The following is a 21752-nucleotide window of genomic DNA, read 5'->3' as shown; positions in this document are numbered from 1 at the left end:
TCTGGAGGTTGGTAGCCAAAAATAGAAAGTTGGTACTATAGGATAGGCTTTTATAAGCAGTTTGCTTCAGCCTATGCCTTTTCAGTTATTGTTCAACACATTTTTTTGGTTTTGTATGAAAAGTTAATGCTGTGTACAATGTTTTTTTGGTGTTGTTTTGTGTTGCAATGACTGAATAAACTTCATTCATTCATGTGTTACCCCTGTGTTGTCAGAAGGAGCATTACTACATAGAGTGGCTTTAAAACTTTCTTTAATATTTAGAGGGATTTAAACCCATGGGATAAATTGAGAACCATTTCCCATATAACTCCTTTTTCCAAACATGTGCAGGATGTTCGAATGTAGGCTTCAGTTATTGATTGACCAACCATTTATTCGGTAGTGTCACAGACCTGTTTCTTCATATGTTTGCTACGCAGGCCTTTGAATTGAGTGTCCCCGTTGGAGGCGGGCGTGGAAGCTCCAGAAAAATCACTTACACCAACCCGTACACCAGCAGCCGTACGTTCCTGCTCCGCTCCGACCATCCGGACCTGCTCCAGTTCAAGGAGGATAAATTCCAGGTGAGATAAGACAAGAGGCCGTACAGTCCCCTTCCTCTCTTTAAGAGCAAAATCAATACGTTGATTAATGCCTGGACTCCAGCTCGCCACGCAGCCTCCTTGGATTAAACAAGTACGCTGATATAAAATGATGTAAATGATGTCTCTAACATTTGTTTTAATGAAAAGTGCTGCTGACCGTGCGTGGCATACGTGCACATAAAGGGAGACATCAGTCACCGTGCTGCCTGTGCAGGCAGCTGCATTAACTCAACAGAAATATAGCTTTGAGAAAGGCAACTGAAAAATGAGGTCGAAGCACCTCCTGCGTAGAGAAGCCAGCGTCTTTGGACTTATTAACTGTAGCCAATATATAATGGAGCAGTGGTGCTTTTCTTTACTGGATTCTTAGTGTTCAGTGCTGCAGAGATGCCTCACAATCACTGCTGCTGCCTATAAAGTAGCCGTTAGCTGCAGCATCTCGCCACACGGACCTGCTTTGTCAAACCTTGAGGAAAACTTTTACCAACTTCTTGATTTTTGGAATTAAGTATCAAAAGTGCAGCCGAGAAAGCTTCATCGTTATCCACGAGTCGATATGAAGGAATGTCTTCGGCTTTGTTGTCATGCCGATGGGAGAGAAAAAGCCTGTAATGATCTCTAGCATCTCATGTTGACTGCTCATTTCTCGGCTGCGACAAGTGAACGGTTTCTTTGTCTGCCTGCAGACTGGGAGGAATATCACAAACTTATTATTGCTCCGTGTTTATCGTCATGTGGTGAGCCTCAGTGTCTCCTGTTGATTCATTCACTCACTGACACGAAACGCCGCCGTCGCTGCCTTTATTGCCTTTCATTTGCTTTGGTGTGATGGAGTAACAAGACAAATGGGACAGCGTCTCTTTAAATTAACAAGTAAATGCATGAGATGCAATTGGAGCTTCTTTGTACATAAACAAGTGAAGAATGTTGCTGTTGGTGACCTCCAGAAACTGTGTCGCCATAGGGAGGCAGGGAAAGTTAAAAACAGCTTTTCCCACCTCATCAGTAAGTCATTTAGTACAATTAGGAAATATTTAGACATTTGTTCTCCCTTTATTGACATTTCACCATAATAAAACAAGCTGCATGAGAAAAAACAAGGAATGAATCAATAATGGTAGGCTTTTGGAAAATATTCTAACATGAATCCCCACATTTAATCTGTGGCTGTTAAAAATAAAATACAAATACAAACAAAAAAGGCTAAATAAAGATTGTGCAACCTATGAGCCTCGACAACAAGACCATTATAACGTTCAGTACCGTCTCCCTTTAATTAGAGGGAAGAATAATCGGAATTGCTGGCTGCTCGGAGAAACTGGTAATTTAGGATGCGAAATGAAAAATAGTACAAATAAAAACGACACGAGGTTAGAGTAAATGAGAAGGAAATATACTTAACCATTCCTTGTGCAATTGTTCTATTATTTAAGAGACAGTTTAGAAAATAAGGTAAGGAAACTCTAATTGCTTTGCCACCCAGTTATAAACATTTTCTTGCATTTGACATTTATGTCCTGTAAAAAGGTTTTATTTTTCGAGACAAATTACTGTAATTATTATTCATCTAATGGCTCAGTTGAAGACACTGATACAAATACTGTTTATTCTCTGCAGTTCTGCAGGAAACCAAGAGCAAGTGTTTATAACATTAGAAGTCTAATATGGTTATTGTGAAGTGTTTTTAAACTATATGTATATATATCTATGTATGTGTGTATATATATATATATATATATTTAAGCAAAACCACAAAATGTACTGTATTGCCTTTTAAGGTCTGTAGATATAGTCTGGTTACATAAACAACTGTGAATATTGCTGAACATACTGTATGATAAATCACTTTGATATCCTGAATGTGCTTTCATATGTTTTCATAAGTTTTTGGATGAATTTGAAAAGAAAAACTATTCACAGCGGATTTATCTTTTACCTTTACTGTGTTTAGATTGGTGGGGGAGAGAGTTACACGATCGGATTACGTTTCGCCGCCAGCCAGAGTCCCGGCTCAGCAGAGATCCTGGTTTACGTGAACAACCTGGAAGAGAAAACGGAGGAGACGTTCTGTGTGAAAGTCAACTATTCGTGAGGACAAGCATCTCAGTAGAAATTTAAACACATGTAAATAAACAGCAGTTGTATTTAGGAGTTATGAAATTGTATTAGCTCAGTATTTACAGAATAAAACTATTTTATATCATGTATTGTTTTTTTTTCCATATTTTGTAACATAGTATTTCTAAATCTAATCACTTCTTTCAGATTTTAGGTTGTATGTCTCAGGACATAAAGAAAAATCATCCAATCCTTACGTGATCCTTAAACCACACAATGTGTCAATACCAGATCTGACCACATGGGGGCAGCGTATCACAAGAACGTTCATCTGATAAGACGTGAGAAAATGCACCTCTAGTGGCACAAAGTGGTATTACAAGACATGCAGCTGGGATTTTGCTACTTAAGGTGAACTTTTGTATGCGCAACACCACATGACCTAATACTCTGGCTCATAATTTAGGAAGAATAAAAGAACTAAGCCAAAATACAAAATAAAAGAGTCTCAGAAGAGTTATAAGTCAATTTCCAAACAATTTAGAGCTGAATGAATGGAAAGCAGACAGAAGCGGTAAACATTCAAGGCAGTTGCCAGTCTGTCAAGGAGTGGACATCCAAGGTTATCCCCATATCTGAGAAACCACATGAGACTCAAGAGAATTAGAGAGTAGCTAATCATAGCAGCGTGATGACAGGCTGGCTTATGTTTGCAAAGTTAATCTGAACAAATTGCACAACTTCTGCAACTACGGCAACGTTTGGTCATAATGCACAGTGTCATGTTTGCTGAAAACCAAACACAGCAGATCATGCAGACTGTCCAGCAAAGTGCTGGAAGGGTGCACATTTGGGATTGCTTTGGAGCCACAGGACCAAGTGGCATTTAATTGGCCACAAACTCCTCTGTATAACAATATATTTTAGAGTGAAATGTCAAAAAGAGCTGTCCTCGGAAATGTCTGGCAAATGTTTGACAGATTAAACCCAAACCATCCAAATATCGGCTGAGAGTGAAAACAATAACACTTCATCCACTGTAATTGCCCAGAAAACCCACTTGAAGTCCACTTAATGATGAGTTTTAATCTAAGACAAGCCAGGGGTCCGCACCTCCAAGGCCACACACTTTCTAAATCTTCATCACCAACATTCTGACGAAAACCGCCATAATGAGGTATGCTTTTTCGATGAGGCGCACATCTCTTCACCCTGCTCTCATTAACACCAACACTCTTTTAAACCCTCCATGCTCTCCCTCTCTCCTTGCTCCGCTCTGTGTCTCCCTTTCTGAGAGACAGGGAGAGAGAAGGCCATGCATATTGTGTTATGTAATGCAGTTACACAATCCCTCCGCCCCCGCACTCTCCCTCGCTCCCCGCTTTTTCCCTCATTAGAATGCAGGCTGCAAAATAAGCTTCAGCACAGCTGCAAAGCCTAATAAAACAAAGATAGCAACTAATCCTCGTGCACTTCATCTTTACCTTCCCTAACATCGTGTACGAAGCCGCAGCCTCAGCATCTCCAGTGTTTCGTGTTCATGTGTCAAGAGCTTACTAAGATGCCAAGAACTTGTCCCCTTTGCTGTCCCACTTCCTGCTACTGCGCTCAAAGATGTGCGAAGCACCTTAGGACATTTGGCTGAAAGGGCGGGTTTTGAATTTTTGATCAAATTTTATCTTAAAACACTACACATGAATTCCAAATGAGACATTTGCTGGGGTAATGATGTGATGAAATGTCGGAAACGAGAAGAAAAATAAGACGATTTTTAAAGTAAAGCTTAGCTGTGACTTTCGTCTTGCGACTTTCGTTGTGGTTTTTTAGATTAAATTTCTTTCTTTTTTCCTCAGATTATAAGATTTTAGCCATTTCATATTTTTTGGGGGGATGTAAGCAGCATGTCCCTAATAAGATTAGCTATGTTTGTATAATATAAAGTGCTCTGAATCATAGGTTACTTTGCCGGGCTGGACTGTCTCCACTGTTTTCTTCCATCTCCTTGAATGGTAATGATAACAGCTGGAGGGCACATCATGTAAACAAGGCTTATGCCGACGTAACTAGGTTTTCATTTGTGATGGAGTCCCAAACATCGCATTTTGCATGTTTTATCTCCAACTGCCTTCACTTCGTCTCTTCAAAATGCCACCAGTGTCACGTTAATCAGTAAATAATCATGCTGCGTTCCTTTTGGCTGATTAGCAGATGTAGGTCTCAGCAGCTGCCACGTTATCCCTTCCTGAACCTCTGAAACTGTCCGAGATTTACATCAGTGCCATTACAGGGGCCATGAACTTGGTCTGGATGTGTTTCTGTTTGTGACAGAAATTTAAATTGATGCAGCTTAGTTGTTTCCAAGCATGGTGCTTTCACGTAAAAGGCTGGTAGTGCTATAACCAGGGGTGAAAGTTTTTACTTATTCATTTATTTTTGTCAGAACAACCACCACTACTTGAATGAACTTCATGCCCCCCCCTAAAAAAACATGTGACTACTTTACTACAGTGCAACATTGGGTGTAATTTCCCAGCATGCTCCAGACAGTGCATTCACTAAAACGAATGTATCCCTTTCTGTTGCTAACAGTTGATTGTTTTGTGACCCTATTGTCTGTTGAGGTGCAGGGATTGCAGGTAAACCAATTACTGTTTGTCATTTTTGTCCCTGGAGACGATAGTTTACTTAGGAGATTGAATAAATGCTCTTCCGCCAAAGTCGTGCGAACCGTCCGTTAAGTACCGTACGTTGACAGAAGCTACCACTCACTTACGCCCTAATGGAAGATCGGGTCACCGACTTGGACAATTTAGAAGTAATTTAGAACCTCTTCCGAGCAGTTAAAGGACAGTCCGCTATTTAACATGACAAAGCATTAGTGGAAGTATTTTTTTTTTTGCTGAAAGCGTTACTGTGACAGGTTTGAGTGTTGGAGCAAAGCCGAGCCCCCTTTCTTTATAAAGCCCTTTAAAAACAGCAACCAATGACCATTTAGGATAAAATAAATGACATAAAAGGCAAAGGAGACAAACAAAACATGAATACAAAACAGAAAATCTAAATAAAATAGATTAAATGAAAAACATCTCACACTGGGGTCGAAAGCCCAATGGAAGTGGTGGGAGCTGATTTAAAAATAGCCAAATAAGAAGCCTTTTTTACACGTAAAGGCAAGAATTCCATCATTAGGGAGCTGCAACAGTAAATGTCTTATCCCCCACCCTGAGCCTCCGCTGTGTCCTTGGCAAGAGCATTTAAATATTTGAAAACAAAAGAAAGGAACATTTTTGCCAAAATTCTCCCATAAAGCTCCAGCCTGTACTGACCTTCTTTGTCCCGCTGGCTATAACTAAAATAGTACGTTGGAAGTTGGAGGTCTAAACTTGGATTGACGTCACACCGAGTAGGGAATGATGTTCTCGTCCTCGTTAGCGATGGTAATTCAAAGCAGCGCTGTACGTAGGTGGTGTGTAAGTGGTAGCCTAGTGGTGACAGAGGAGGGCCGGGGTCTGGTCCAGGTTCAAGCCCCTGGAGTGCAAGGTCAACCACCTTGGGCCCCTGAGCAAGGCACTTAACCCTTCCTGCTCCCCGGGAGCCATGCAAATGGAGCCCACTGCTCCTAGTTTGAATAGAGATGGTTTAAATGCAGAAAATCAATTTCACCATTGTGGGATTACTAAAGGAAAATATTCTACATTATTATATGCAACAATCAGAGCAAGCGGGGACAAGTAGGGTGAATAAAAAACGCAAAGCTGTCATAAACAGTGGAAGCAGCCATGTTGGACTCTGAAGTCAGTCCTTTCTGCCTTTAGAGGACATACCAGCTGAAACTTCCAACTTGGAACTCAGAAATTCCAACTTCTGAATATATATGAAAGCCAATCAGAGCAATTGTGATGCTTTATTATGGGCATGCCAAGTAGTGGCGTCTCCATCGTGCCTTGATGGGCATTACTTTTCTCAGTCAAAAGTGTTACTGTGGCAACGCTAGATGCCAAAAAGCAAAAAAAAAAGGCGAAAATTTGGACGCTTATTGCTCGGCCGAACTTTATCGTAGAGACATCGTTCAAACTTTGAAACACTTGGCCCGATTAGCACTAACGTACCGTACAACCTCATTATGCCAATTATTACAGTTTTTGCGATATTTACCTTTCTTTTTTTTTTTATTTCCATTTGACTTTGGACGCTTGTTGCTAGGCAACAGGTTATCGTAGAGACATCATACAAATGTTCCCCGACTCGGCACGCTGTGGACTTCAACATATTCAAATTTCATGAAGCTGTGATTTAAGGACATTTTATGTCAAAATCCAGGCCAAATGGCCCCATTTATTCAGATGGGGTTTTTTACCACGGTGAAAAAAAAACCTATCCGTTAACGTAGCCTGAACCGGAACGTGCACCCATGCATGGCATACACCGTTAGATGCATCTCCATCGTGCCGTGATGGGCATTACTTTTTTCAGTCAAAAGTGTCACCGTGGGGGGCGCTAGACGCCAAAAAGCGCGCCCCATTAATAACTATTGGGAGCACAGGAATGAATGCAGCAACTGACATAGAACCGCCCCGAACACAACCACTACAGCCCCAAAAGGGGACGAATGGGCGGTAGGGCATGCCCATATCAAAATTTCCTGAAATATTCTAGTTTCCGTTACAATTAGTCATCCCATTATCACTGATTCATTACTTGTTTACTTACTCTCTAATCTCCAGTTTTGATGATGCGGAGGTAAAAATAACAATTTCCTTGGACCCTACTCTCGCCGGGTAACAAAGACGAGCAAATTTACTGCAGGAACTGTTGCAGGTTTTTCAGGTAGAATAAAGGCTCAAGGGCATGTTCATGTTTGCTGATTTAATTTTGAAAGGGACTCATGTTGTTTCATCTTGCTTTAACCAGCCACTATCAAAGAGACGTATACGTTCCACTGCCTGAAAGCCAGCGCGGCTCATTCATGGATGCGTGCTCTTGGCCTCGTCTGTGGGCCATTTCTAATAGAAATCACGAAATAGCTTGCAACTGTGATTTTTGCCAGCTGAGTTCTGACTGTTTCTCCAGCTGAGGGGACGTGGAGCTGCTGTAATCAGAGTTAAATGGCGGCACCAGTGACTGGGTCTTTGTTTCACAGTCCTCACACGTGGGTTCCTTGTGCCTGCTGGGGTGGAGACGGTGAGCAGCCGTCATGTTTCCGTGGGCCACCGCCGGAGCGTGAAGAATATTTCCTGCTGCCATCCATCCCGAGTCGGTGCCCCATAACAATCTCTGGCGGGAATGAAGTGCTGTTTTTGGGGCCGTAGCTTTACTTTGGGTGAAAACTCTCGTGAGTTGCGGTTCAAATACCTGGATCCTGGTCTTTGCAAGCGGGGCCCCCCCCCCCACATGTGAACGGCTGCTCTCTCAGCGCGGGGCAGAGCTGTGCTGACACTTCATTAGCGATACCGGTCCAGTTGTTGTCGGTTCCTCCTGAAGGAGCACAGACACCCGCCAAACAGCTCACAGTGTCTGCTCACCTTGTTAGTGCGGTTAGACGGCTCCTGTCTAACCGCCCGGTGGAGGGGCCGCCTTGATATTTAGCTGGCTGGAAGAGTGCTTGTTGTTGCCCTGATTTGAAGAAAAACCAGGGCAACCTGCTGCTGACTGTGTTCAGAGTGATCTTTTGTCTGTGTGTGTGTGTCTGTGTGTGTCTGTGTGTGTGTGTGAAGGTGCCTGGCCTCAGCCATGTGAGTGGGTGCATTTCTGTGAAAGCATGCGGTGGAGGTTTGTAACTGAGGGAATATGCAACCAAGCAACCAGCCCTCCTCCTCACGTCGCACCGCTGATTTACATCCGCTCCCTCGCAGAGAGGCGAGTTTGTTAATCACACCACCGCAATATGTCTCGCACTGAGAAGACACACTACAACAAAAAAAAAGGGAGCCGATGACATTTGTGTCACGGGAAAGTTTTCAAAAGAACTTCCACAACTCAGGAGAGAAGAAGGGGCGCTTAGCAAAAAAAAAAAAACTGTAGAGCACAAAGGGAAGGAGTCTGGATGCGGGAGCGTCCCCCCCTTCCTGTCACTGTATCCAGCTTAAATATTGTTCTCAGTAGATGGCAGCCTTACACACACTCCGCATTCCCTCTGCCTGCACCCGCCACGTCTCCGCCGCCGCAGTAAATATTGAATAGGTGTTTACAGCTTACCTCCGGTGTGGTATTATCACAACCGATAAAGAGCTGTTCCTGTACAAACAATAATCTTATTCCGCTCTTTCCACTAACAGATTCATACATCCTCTCCATTATACTTTTCAGCAGCGTTTAATCTACAGCGACTATACATTTCATATCCTGTAAAAATATGCCTAATTTGTTGGATTTTGGAATAGACTGTTTCATGTAAAGTAATACCTTCCTCCTTTTGTTTTCATGGCCTGTTGGACCCACTTTAAAGATGCTGCAAGCATCTGCTATCTCAGCAGTTACTTGGTTGTATAATCTCTAATTTTCTCTTCCAAACATCTAATGAGAAGATGTTTACATGTTATCACAGACCTTTTTACTATAGTAGAGACGTGGACCAAACCCAGCGTCTCCAATGTAAGATAAAGCTGCTGTTCACTGATCGGTGTTTTAAGACAAACTGAATGAATGGGAGTTACAACTTCTTTAATTATTCTACTTTCATGACATTTAATATTGCAGATAGGAGATCTACGTCACTTCCCTCACCACGCCTCTGCCAGTTGAGAACAGACCCTCTAAAATGACCGTTGACAAGTTGGAAATCCCACGCTGCCTCCTGATTCATGGCCATCAGTTGCTGCATCACGTTTTTGCACATCCATCCATTATCTTTACCTGTTTCCTGTTTTCCCCTGCTGGAGCTTCACCGAGGTAATTATAGCCTGTGTGTCCGGACACCTGCGGTCACTTGACGCTGTTTGATGGAGACACCTTCATCTTCATTCATTCGTGTAAAACAGGGTTTTCCAGTCCTGTGGGTTTTAAATGTTTTCCTGCTTTAGTACGCCTCGATTCAGGTGATGAGATCGCCACATCAACTTGTCACTTGTCTATTGGTGGCGCATTCATTCGAGCCAGGTGTGTTGGAGCTGGGAAACATCTAAAAAGGGCATGGATCTGGAAACTGTGATGTAAAAAAACGTTTCCGTGTAACACCGGTTATCAGTGATCGTCATGGTGTCATCATCTGCCTGACAGGTCATGTGACGTGGGCCTGTAGTAGCTACAAAACCCTACTATGGTCTTATTTTACACTTTTACGTCAGCTCAAAGGTTGTATTTACTGATAGTCAATCAAAAAGTCTCGTGGCATTGCCCTCTTGTTGCTTTCGTCTACACCAGAAGTCCATCTCAGTAAGTTCATCACTTGTTGCCAGCAGACATCCTGACATTCGCTTGTGATATAAATATCACTGGCAGAGATGTCAAAAGTATTCACATTCATTACTCGGGTAGAAGTATAGATACTAGAGTTTAAAAATACTCCTGTAGAAGTTGAAGTATCAACTCAAGTTTTTTACTCAAGTAAAAGTATAAAAAGTACTGGTTTCAAAACTACTTAAAGTATAAAAGTAAAAGTAATGTAAAGGGGGAAAAGTCATTAAGGACAAAAGCCATTGAAAATGAATGCATCTTAGTATAATGCAAATATATTAAAGAACCATATATGTGTACTATTGAGCATTAACATGTGTTTCAGAGAGCAGAAGATATGATGACTAGTTGCCTATAAGTATTGTAATGGTGCAAAAAGTCAAACTTCAGAGGCATGTTATCATTTATCCTAACCTTTATTGGAATCCAAGTTTAGTTGCAGGAATCTGATGTAAGAACAAAACTGGACAAGAACATCTGTGCCACAACCACAACCAAATTCCCCTTATCCGGATGGAGCAATTTAACTGGATAGTTTGTTTTTTTTAAAGGCCGAAATAAAAAAGAGTAACAAGGCTATTTTTAAAATGTAAGGAGTAAAAAGTACAGATAATTGCGTGAAAATGTTAGGAGTAAAAGTAAAAAGTTGTCTGAAAAATAATTACTCCAGTGAAGTATAGATAACCAAAATTTCTACTGAAGTAAGGTAACAAAGTATTTGTACTTCGTTACTTGACACCTCTGATCACTGGAGGCTTAAAATTGGCACATTTTGTTCCAAATAATCAAAACCTCCTGTTCCCTTGCTTCAAATTAACTATCTACAGTTGATATTTTTGTTATGTGGATTAGCTGCACTTTCCACCTACAGTAATTAAGTGAGTTTTTTTTTTTTTTTTTTTTCATTTCAACAAGCTCAACCAACAGGAGACGATTCCTCTTCTTGCAAAAAAGTAGCTAGATGGAACAATAGCTCTACTTCTGACTGGTCTTATAATATTTTAACAGTTTAAACCTCATCCCATCTCCCATTTTGGTGCCAAGCAAGACCTTCTGTTGCCTCCTGCATCATCGTCAGCACCGTTCACGTTGATCCTGGAAGGGTAGGCGGGTCCCTTCGGAAATGCATTTGTGAGTTAGTCTATCTGTTATTCACACTTGTTCGTCTTTTACATGATCTGCTGCTTCACACTGTCACCTCCTGCTGCCGCGGCGCCGTGGTGTCATCAACGGCGATGACAAATGAGTTCCTTTTTCCAAGAGGTGCTTTCGTCAGTCGGCTGGTGGGTTTATACGTCTGCCTCATTCTTCTAATGAGAGATTCTCATTACAAGAAAACCATTAGCGAAACCGCAGAGACTGCATCAGAAGTCGACACACACACTCACAGACACGCCGTATGTTTGTATGGATATTAAATGTGTGCAGTGAGAAAGCAAGTCATTAAAACAATCACTAAACTGGATATCTCCAAAGATGTAAAAACAAGGCATTGTGGGCTTCAGGACGCATTCGTCACACAGCCGGCTCCTTTAGGGAAAACAACCACATCTAACGTCCCACACGAATGACCCGTTTAAAAAGTGTTGGAACAATTGGCGAGCCCTCCTCGCGCCCTCATCTTTAACTTTGATCCGGGTTGCCGGCTAAAAGCCTAAATTGAAAATGGAAATTAGCTCAAGTTATAAAGGGAAAGCACAAGTCACAGTGGGAGGTCAATGAGATCGAAAACTGCACCAGATAAATTGATTTCTTTTTTTTTTTTTACCTTCTGTGGCTTTCAAGTCATGCTTTTGTAAGGATAAGAAAGTTTCCATTGCTATAATGTTCTTTGGATACATTTCTTTAGCCATCAAACGGCATTTTATGTGAGTTTATTTAATAATAAACCAATAATATACTCCGGGCTTGTACCCTCTTTATACATGTTTGTGGGAGATGCAACACAAAGTGAATGACAACCGGAAAACAGTATTTATATTCGTATACGAGCATAATTACGCACAACGACACAACGTGCTGCACTGCACGGGTCAGTCTCACTTCAGAGTTTCAGAACATTGAGAATTACGGATTCTGGAGATATTTGTGAGTTAAAATATGCTCTTTGGAATATTGCTTTTTCAGAGGCTGTTGTACAAAGGTTCGGATCAAAAGGTAACGCTGCAATTTAACACATTCCTTTTACATAGCAGTAATATTAAAAGATAGGTTTGATCCCAATGGTTGGATCTCTCACTGCTCTTGAGAGAAATTTCACCGCCGTGAGGGAAGGGAATACTTTTAATAGCTTTAAGTTTTTGATCATAGAGCGAGAGTGCCTCTTTTCTGCTCCGCCAGTCCCTGGTCTTCTGAAAAGAAAGGGGCAAGGGTTATCAAACAAATGCAAATAAACACATTTTGCATAACGTTGAAGTGTTTAAAGCTATTTAAGCGCACAAAGAAAGCCTATTATATGACGCAATATAATGATGCATAGACGTGATGCCAAGGGGAAACGCGGCGAGTGATGTCTGAGGATGTTGCAATAAAAAATAATAAAAATAACACAAGAATTTCTGTAAGAAATCTAAAGAGCTTCAGGCTGATCTGATGTGTTGTGGTGTTTGCAGCCTGTTATAAACGCTTCACACTGAACCACTTTGGGCTCCGTGGGCAAAGACCAAGAACAGCAGTCGAAGAAGCATTAATGTTTAGAAAAACCTTCATGGATAAACAACAGTCCTGTGCAAATGTTTGTTTTCCTTAATTTATTGCAAGATAATTAATGTATTGTTTATCTGAGATGTACGGAGCCCCTCTGGTGACATTTGAAAAAAATCAAATAATGCGTGGCCACGCATTAATAACTTGTGGCCACGCATTGATTATCTCATGGATGGCATTATAACCTACTGTCTGGACTTCGTGGATGCAACTTCCTTGGTGAGATGTTTATTCATCATTAATAACGGTAATTATAGTCCATTTATATTAAAGAGCAAGAGTATTGTCATGGCGTCTGTAGTAATAACATGTGACATTTGAAAAAATAAAATAATGCATGGCCACGCATTAATAACTCGTGGCCACGCATTAATAACTCGTGGCCACGCATTAATTATCTCGTGGCCACGCATTATTTTATTTTTTTCAAATGTCACCAGAGGGGCTCCGTAGAGATGTGTTATAATAATACTGTTCATATTGTGTTGTTGTGCTTCACAGTCTTGAACAGTGACTCGGTATTTTGTACTTACCAGAACTCGTGTATTACTTAGTGAGTATCGGGTCAGAGTATGTAAATACACGGGTTTACGTATAATAAGAGGCGTGTTTTCTTGAGAAGCTGCAGTTTATGGCGTTATCGTGAAGCCGTCATTAATCTCGCTGCTTATTACTTAGTTTTTTTGGCTGAATTTGAGATGTAAAATTTGTGAGAGAATGATCCCTCTGATATTAAATCTATCTGCTTTTTGTCCCAAAGAGAGGTCTTTTATTCATTGCATCAGCTCCAACTTCATGCAGCAGCTGGTGCAGCTGCGCCCCCCGGCTGATCTCTGTCTCGGACCATTTCAGGTTGACTAACGGGTTCCCAGGCTAACTTGCCCTAGCTGGCCTCAAAGCAACCAAGCAACTATAGAAGCACTACTGTAGGTGGAGACTAGAGGTCCACTGGTACTTGTTTCACCTCCGACAGCAATCATTTCGGTTGAGTCAGCTCCTGTCAATGTGGTGCCTCAAAAATGTACCGGTAGGCTTCAAACTGACTGATCAGAAGCCTGAGTGACATCACAGGTTTGTCCAGTTCTTCTTATACAGTCTGTGGGCAGCACAGACAGAAGATACAGCAATGTGTTACCAGAGTGCTGCAATGTCTTGTTCATTCAAAAAATACTTTCAATACCTTCAGAGGAACATTCAGTCCTGCAGTGAATATGCAACTCCGTACATTACCAAAGAGTTTGCTTCATAAAGTCTCAAAAAAGGGATAATCTGTCAAATGCTGAGACCAGCTCAACCATATCAAGCTTGTCGTAGTCCGTCATCTTGATGGACTCAAAGCAAGACGTACTCCTGATGTGATGGTGGAAAAGGAAACAAAACTGTCAGGATTTGTTTCGCCCTGAGCTCCTGATGGAAACGTCTGTACAAGTAATCAAGTTCAGCAAAGAGTGCTGATTCACAGATTCACAGTGATGCTGATCGTGCATACATTTGCAGCTGAAATGAACTCCTGCTGCGGCAAATTCTGCATTTTGCTCATTTTTTTTAGAAACATTTAACAAAATCCCAGAAGCAAACACACGTTAAAAATTAGCCTACTTTTCTATGTTGATGCACTGTTTGTTTTTTTTGGTCACCCAATTAAGTCACAATTTGTTTGCTTCATTTTGGTGAAAGTCTCAGCTACCCGCTCGGTTCTTTATGATTGTTATTATTATTTTTTATAAATATACCCACTCATTCACATGAGTCACATCCATTCCTGAAAAATATGTCAGCCAGCATTTTACTTGGCAAATAAAGACATTCTGCTGTATAAGCCACTCTCTTCATGTAGTTTCTATGCTGCTTGCTTGTGTGCAACAAAACTTCACTCCCTGGAACCAATTTCCACTATTTTGAAATGTTTTCTGTCTCAGTTGGTGCTACACATGGCCAAATCAGACTATTTCCCCTCAGATTCCCTCCTTTTCTTTTCATGAACTGTGCTCGTTTCCCTTCCCAAAAGATGTCTGTGATTCATCAGCATCCCTCGTTTCAAGAACCATTCTGGCCGATGTTATTTTGCGTGCTTCACATGCCTTTTTTGTAGGACTTCACCATCCAGATTTCTTTCCAAAGTTTTGTCCACATATGCTTCGTCTATGCATCACCACTGGGCTGAGGACCGGTGCATCCCCACTCCTATTTCAGATAAGCATTTCTCTTGATTCTGTGCGCTCAAATGAGTATTTTCCTCAGCTTTTCTGCAGCTTTTTGTGTTTTATTTTTAAGCAGACATGCAGTTTTGTAATAACCCTGTCCAGGCTATTTACATTCTTATCTTAAATACCTCAGCTCCCGTTAAAAGCCACGGTTTGTTGTGTTTTGGTGTTTGTTCTAATTAAGTATGTAGTGGCGTTTGGTTCCAGAATATTTCTCCTATATTATCCGACGCCACATTCGCCAGTGTGACACAGGTTTGAGTTGACTCGTACTTTTTTGGGCGGGCACACTGTACTTTGCACATCAAAGGCATGAACTGGACCACGTACTCACAGACTCCAGGAGACAGCCGTAGAAGATTTTAGTGGAGTTTACTGATCACTCGTGGTACAGGATAATCCCACAAACGAAACAAAGGGCAGAACTTGCACAAAGCACAGCTTATCTTCCTGACAAAAAGGTTCCAGTCAAAGAAGATATCAGAAAAACACCCAAAAATACTTAAAATGCAAAATACGGTCAAACTAATGTATCCCACGTGTCGCTCTAGCGTCTTCACTTCACTATTATATAATCTGAGCCTCTAATAACTGATGCAACTGCGCATAAAAGACGAAAAGCCCAAACACCAGGGGGCGCATTTTAGCAGCTTGTAGCAGACAGTATGGGACGACATGCAACTTTTATATTAAGGGAAAAACTTAAATGCACTAAAATATGAATTACTTAAATTAAACAATTGGCTCTTACATTACCGGCCCCTAATTGACTAGGCAGGAAGCATATCAATTACAAACTACAAAGAAAATATCAAGAGCCAAATAAACAACAATGCAGTTCAATAATGTCCTTTTCTTGTCTTGGCCTTTCCTAAACGTCAGCTTCACAAAGCAGGCAAAGCTTGTCGATAGGCCTTTCCAAGGTGTTGGTCTTTGTCTTGATCAGGACTCTACGTACCAGACCATGTTTGTCTGGAATAGCCTTTAGAACCCTGCCCATGGTCCATGAATTACGGGGCGCAGAGTCGTCCACGATCAGGACGATGTCGTCAGGAGCAAGGTTTCGCTTGACTTGAGACCATTTTTGGCGTTTTTGAAGAAGGGGCAGAAACTCCTTGGCCCACCGCTTCCAGAACAGGTCTGCGATGTACTGTGTCTGCCTCCAGCGTCGGCGAGCGTACAGATCTGCTGTCTGGAACAGTCCAACAGGCATTAATGGCTGTTTCTTCATCAGCAACAGGTGATTCGGCGTCAGGGGTTCCAGATCCCTGGGATCCTCCGAAGACGTAGTGATGGGCCTGCTGTTAATGATGGCTTCAGCTTCGCATAACACTGTCTGAAGGCATTCATCGTCAGGTGTCTGCTGCTTCAGTACGGAGTGCAGGACTTTTCTCACCGTGCGGATTTGCCTCTCCCAAACTCCGCCATGGTGAGAGCCACTGGGTGGATTGAAAATCCATTGAATTCCTTTCTGCATAAGCGAGTCTTGAATTTTGGATTGGTTCCACTGCTGTATGGACTCACGGAGCTCTCTCTCGGTGCCAACAAAATTGGTGCCGTTGTCCGATCGTAGAATCTTTACTTGTCCTCTTCGGCACACAAACCTTCGCAGTGCATTTATGCACGAATCCGTGTCCAGGGAGTGTGCAACCTCAATATGCACGGCTCTAATAGTCAGGCAAGTAAAGAGCACGCCGTATCTTTTCACAATGCTGCGGCCTCTTTTGACCTCCAGAGGGCCAAAGTAATCGACCCCCACATTTGTGAAGGGCGGCTGGTCGGGCAGCACTCGGTCAGGAGGCAAGTTGGACATTTTTTGTTCCCCAACTCTTCCATGATGTCTGCTACAGACAACGCACTTCCTAAGGAGGCTTCTTATTGCTGAGCTCGCTTTGGGAATCCAGTATCTTTGTCTTAATTCTGAAAGCATATAGTTTCGACCAGAGTGCCCAATCCTCTCGTGGATGTCTTGCAGGATGAGATTAGCAATGGGCATGTCCTTAGACAAAATGACTGGGTGCATAGTCTCTTCCGGCAGTGCAGAGTTGCAGAGCCTGCCTCCGACTCTGAGCATGCCGTCCTGCAGAACAGGATCCAATTTGTAGGTTGGACTACTCCTTTTGACACTGGCTCCTTGATTCAGAGCAGACAGCTCCTCACCAAACTTTTGGTCTTGACTGAAGCGGATAATTTCCTTTTCGGCCTCTGTTAAGTCCTTCACTGTCAGGGACTTTCTTTTCAGAGCTTTCTTGAAGTCGCACATGCCCTGCTCAACTGCATCCTTTAGCTTTGTAGCATTGGTGACAGTCTGAGCCATGGTGTTTCTGAGCTCCTGTCGCTTTTTGCTGAGCTGCAGAAGACTCCGTTTGAGCCTGAGCAGCCAAGCAACAGCCTTCTTCAGTCGATACCACTTGGAGTAGTGATGAATCATTTTGCTCACAGGACTTTCCTCTGTGTGAGTCAAGTTCACGTTCACAGTGATGGATTTCCTCAGTTCAATGTCATCAGGCTGTACCTGCTGAAGGTCAGGATGTTCAGGCCACTGTTCTTCTGGTGTCTGTAAGAACGATGGTCCACAGATCCAACTGTGGTTCTTCAGGAAGGTATCTGCTGTTTGTCCACGTGACGCACAGTCAGCTGGATTCAGTGAGGAGTTGACGTACCTCCACTGTGTTGGTCGTGTGTTATCTCTGATGACAGCCACTCTGTTAGCGACAAAGGTTTTGAAACGACTTGACTCATTTGCAAGATACCTTAGTACTGTGGTACTGTCAGTCCAGAATGTTGAATCCAAGAATTCCAATTGAAGTTCTTTTCTCATCATCTTGTCCATTCTAACAGCTACGACGGCTGCTGTCAGTTCCATGCGTGGGATAGTGGTCTGCTTTAGGGGTGCCACCCTAGACTTTCCCATCAAGAAAGCGCAGCTTGACTGACCTTCTTCGTCAACAACCCGCAGGTAAGACACCGTTCCGTACCCATGTTCGCTTGCGTCAGAAAAATGGTGTAGTTGGGCTGTGGTGTTGGACCCTAAACCAGTAGGCTTGAAGGATCTCCTCACACTGAAGTCAGATATCCGCTGAAGGTCTCTCAACCACTTTAGCCATTTCTCGACAAGTTCTTTGGGAACGTCTTTGTCCCATCCTAGTTTGTCTTTGCACATTTGTTGCAGGAGCATCTTTGCAGGTAGGGTGAGTGGCGCTAGAAAGCCTAGTGGGTCGAAGATCGAACTCACAACTGAGAGAACTCCACGTCTTGTGATTGGCTTGTCTTCAATATTGATGGTGAATCTGAATGAGTCATCTTCAGTGCACCATTGTACACCAAGAGCCCTCTCCGCAGGCAATGCATCATGACTTAAGTCTAGGTTCTTGAAACCTTTTGCCCTCTCCTCTTCTGGAATTGAAGACATCAGAAAACGGCTGTTGCTGGCCCACTTTGTTAAGTGAAACCCTCCTGTAGCACATAGCGCAGTGAGCTCTTGAACCATTACGACTGCTTCTTCTTCACCCGGAAGGGACTTGAGGCAGTCGTCCACGTAGAAGTTTCTGAGAACAGTGTCCACTGTCTCGGCAGAGGAGTTGCTTCTGTTGTCCGTGGCTGTCTTTTGTAGTGCAAATGTTGCGCAACTGGGGGACGACTTTGCACCAAAAATGTGTACGACCATCTTGTATTCCACAAGGTTTTCTGTGATGCATCCTTGAGGCCACCACAAAAAGCGCATGAGGTCCGTGTCTTCGTCAGGAACCCTGACTTGGTAGTACATTGCTTCTACATCAGCCATGACTGCAACATTGTCATGTCGAAATCTCAACAACACTCCTACAAGTGAATTTGTTAGGTCTGGACCTTGGAGTAGTATGTCGTTCAGTGAAATACCTTGAAAGGAAGCAGCGCAGTCGAACACAACTCGCAACTTCTTCTTCTTAGGGTGGTAGACCCCATGGTGTGGAATATACCAGATTCTGCCATCCTGACGAATGCGTTCGTCATCACGTACCGGAACTGCATGACCTTTATCAAACATGTTGTTCATGAAGGTTGTGTATTCCTTGTGGAATTCAGGATTCTTGCTGAGTTTCCTCTTCAAGTTGACTGCACGCTGCACAGCAACACTTCGGTTGTTCGGCAAGGTGAGACTTTGACTCTTCACGGGTAGGTTGAGGTAGTAGTGCCCATCAACATGATGAACAGAGCTTGACATCTTGTCCATAAACTGATGGTCCTCCAAAGACATCTCCACCTTGTCGTCGCAGTTCCTCTCAGGAAAGTCGTGGTTGTAGTGTTGTATGGTTAACTCCTCTATGCTCTGCAGGGAGGTTCGATTAACAGTGAACCATTGCCGTTCATCACCTTCTGTATTGGCATCCGTATGTTCTTTGAGCGGCCCGTTTATGACCCAGCCAAGGGCTGTCCTGACAGCGTAGGGTCCATTGCCCTGACTGTTTATAACTCTCCACGGCTCCATTGCCTTGTGGGCATTAGTCCCGATCATGAGTCCCACTTTGGCGTCAATGTATGGCAGTTTCACTTCTCTCAAGTATGGCCATCTGTCTACATCCCTCTGCAAAGGAATGTTCCGTATGCTCACTGGTATCTCCTTCTGCGTGAACACTTTGGGCAGGTCTATGAAGTTATTTTCCTCTAGGCTGCTCACTTCCATATCGGAGAGCACATGACTTTCAATGCTCCCTTTCAGGTTCATAGTTTGCAGAATAATCTCTGTCTTCCTGCCAGTGAGGTTCAGCTGCCTGGCTAAGTCTTCAGTGCAAAAGGTGCCCGTGCTGCCCGGGTCCATAAAGGCATAGGTCTCCACTGCTTTGGGACTTTTCTTGGATTTAACACGGACAGGCACAATAGCGAGGATGCCGTCTCCGTTACCGGCCCCAGTGTACGCACTGGTTTCTTCATGTACAGACCCATCAGTCTTTGAGGTGGTTTGTTCTGTCTCCTCTTTGTCGGTGGTTTCACTGGGTCTGTGTTCTGGCTTGGGGATGTGTAGCAGACTGGGGTGTCTTCCCGAGCACACTTGACAGCTTGCCTTCTTTTTACAAGCTGAACTTCGGTGTCCCTTACCTAAACATCCAAAACAGAGCCCACATTTTTTCAAAAACTCAACTTTATCCTTGTGTGGTTTGTCACGGAAGGAGTAACAGACTTCCAAAGCATGATTCTTTTCACAGAATAGGCAGGGCTTGACAAGAGCCACGTTGAAAGGGGTAGTGTCATTCTTTGTCTTAGGAGGGGGCTGCGCTCGCTCTTCACTTGAGACAACATTTGTGGCAAAGCTACTCCTTTTCTTGACACCTTTCGCTGGCGCTTTGTTTTGGTCTCTTTTTTCCGTAGCAGGCCCAGCGTCTGCAATATTCCCAAAGAGTGGGTCCATGGTGACTTTAGCTTGCCTTTCTATAAATCTGACCAAGTCCGGAAACTTGGCGCGCCCTCGTCCTCTCTCTTGGATGTCAAAAGCAGCTCCTCTCCATTTCTCACGTAGTTTGTATGGGAGCTTTGAAATGATGGCTCTCATGTTTGCAGGGTTGTCCATCTCATCCATATAGTCGACGTCTTCCATGGCATTGCGACACGACACAAGAAACAGTGAGAATGAGTGCAACGATTTGCCATCTTCTGACTTAATTGAAGGCCACTGGAAAGCCTTCTCCATGTAAGCAGTGGCGATCTTTAATTCGTTTCCATAATGCTCGGTGAGCAGTTTAATTGCCTCTTTGAAACCGCGTGCTGGTGTCATATGCTGACAGCTCCTGATGAGGTCTCTCGGCTCTCCCATCGTGTATTGTTCTAGGTAGTAGAGCTTGTCAGCACTGTTCTGTGTCTTTGACTCAATTGCGTGTTCAAATGACCTCATAAAAGACTTGTACTGAAGTGGGTCGCCATGGAACACTGGAACACTCACTTGAGGAAGGTGAGAAGTTTGTTGCTGCCTCGCAAGCATCTCCGTAATGTCATTCTGCCTCTGCATCACTGTAAGTATGTTCCCCATACCATCGTTTTGTTGCTGTTCACCATAGGCGTACTCCTGCCTTGGTGGCTGATCCTGATGCCTCACGGACCTGACATCAGCAAAGCCGGGTGTATACTGTGGCACTGTGCTTGTTGTTTTGCGTCTGACATCAGCGGTGTGTGGCGATGAGTCCCTTTGCCTTTGTGGGTGGCTAGGAGCAAATGTAGCACCATCTTCAGGCTTTGCTTGTCCTAACAATAAGCGTTTGCTTCTTTGAGGCGACACAGGAGCATAAGTAGCGCCCTGTTCAGGCTTCAAATGTCGTGGTAAAGAGCCTGTGTTTATTTGCAGCGGCACAGGAGCATAAGCAGCGCCCTCTTCAGGCTTCTCCTGTCGTGGCAAGTTGTGCTGTGGGGCATCAAACTCTGTATATACCTTAATTTTTGCAGCAGATTCTGCAATTGCGGTGTCTATTTCCAACTGTGCCATTTTAGCCTTCATTCTTGCTTGTTGCATCTCCATTTCTTGTTTCAAATGTGCCTGCTCAATTTCCAAATCTTGTTGTTTCTGTATGGCGGCTGCCTTTGCGAGTAGTGCTGCTCTGTTGGCTTCTTCTTTTAAACGAGCTGAGGAAGCTGCTGACGCACTGCTGTGTCGGGAAGCACTGCTGTGTCGGGAAGCACTGCTGTGTCGGGAAGCACTGCTGTGTCGGGAAAGACCACTGACAGAGCCCTGTCCAGTAGGTTTATTTGTTTCGTGCTTTAATGCGGACGCCACCGAGACACTATCCATGAAGGTCACGTCATTGTCACATTCCAGTGCCGTATCAAGCCGTCTTCGTTT

The 21752-nt window shown here is 43.3% G+C and overlaps 1 protein-coding gene across 1 annotated transcript in view; it reads left to right on the top strand.

The window, feature by feature from the left end:
• nphp4 (nephronophthisis 4) overlaps nucleotides 1-2766 on the top strand; it is a 249953-nt gene extending 247187 nt beyond the window's left edge. The window contains exons 28-29 of the mRNA XM_061736682.1: nucleotides 423-566; nucleotides 2539-2766. Coding sequence (XP_061592666.1) covers nucleotides 423-566; nucleotides 2539-2679 — 285 coding nt within the window. The 3' untranslated portion in view covers nucleotides 2680-2766. The remainder of the gene's footprint in view (nucleotides 1-422; nucleotides 567-2538) is intronic.
• Nucleotides 2767-21752: the final 18986 nt, after the last annotated feature.

Source organism: Cololabis saira, chromosome 12, assembly GCF_033807715.1.
Source record: "Cololabis saira isolate AMF1-May2022 chromosome 12, fColSai1.1, whole genome shotgun sequence".
Lineage (NCBI taxonomy): Eukaryota > Metazoa > Chordata > Actinopteri > Beloniformes > Belonidae > Cololabis > Cololabis saira.
Note: the sequence above shows the minus strand (reverse complement) of the source record. Positions and strands in the feature narration are given on the sequence as shown.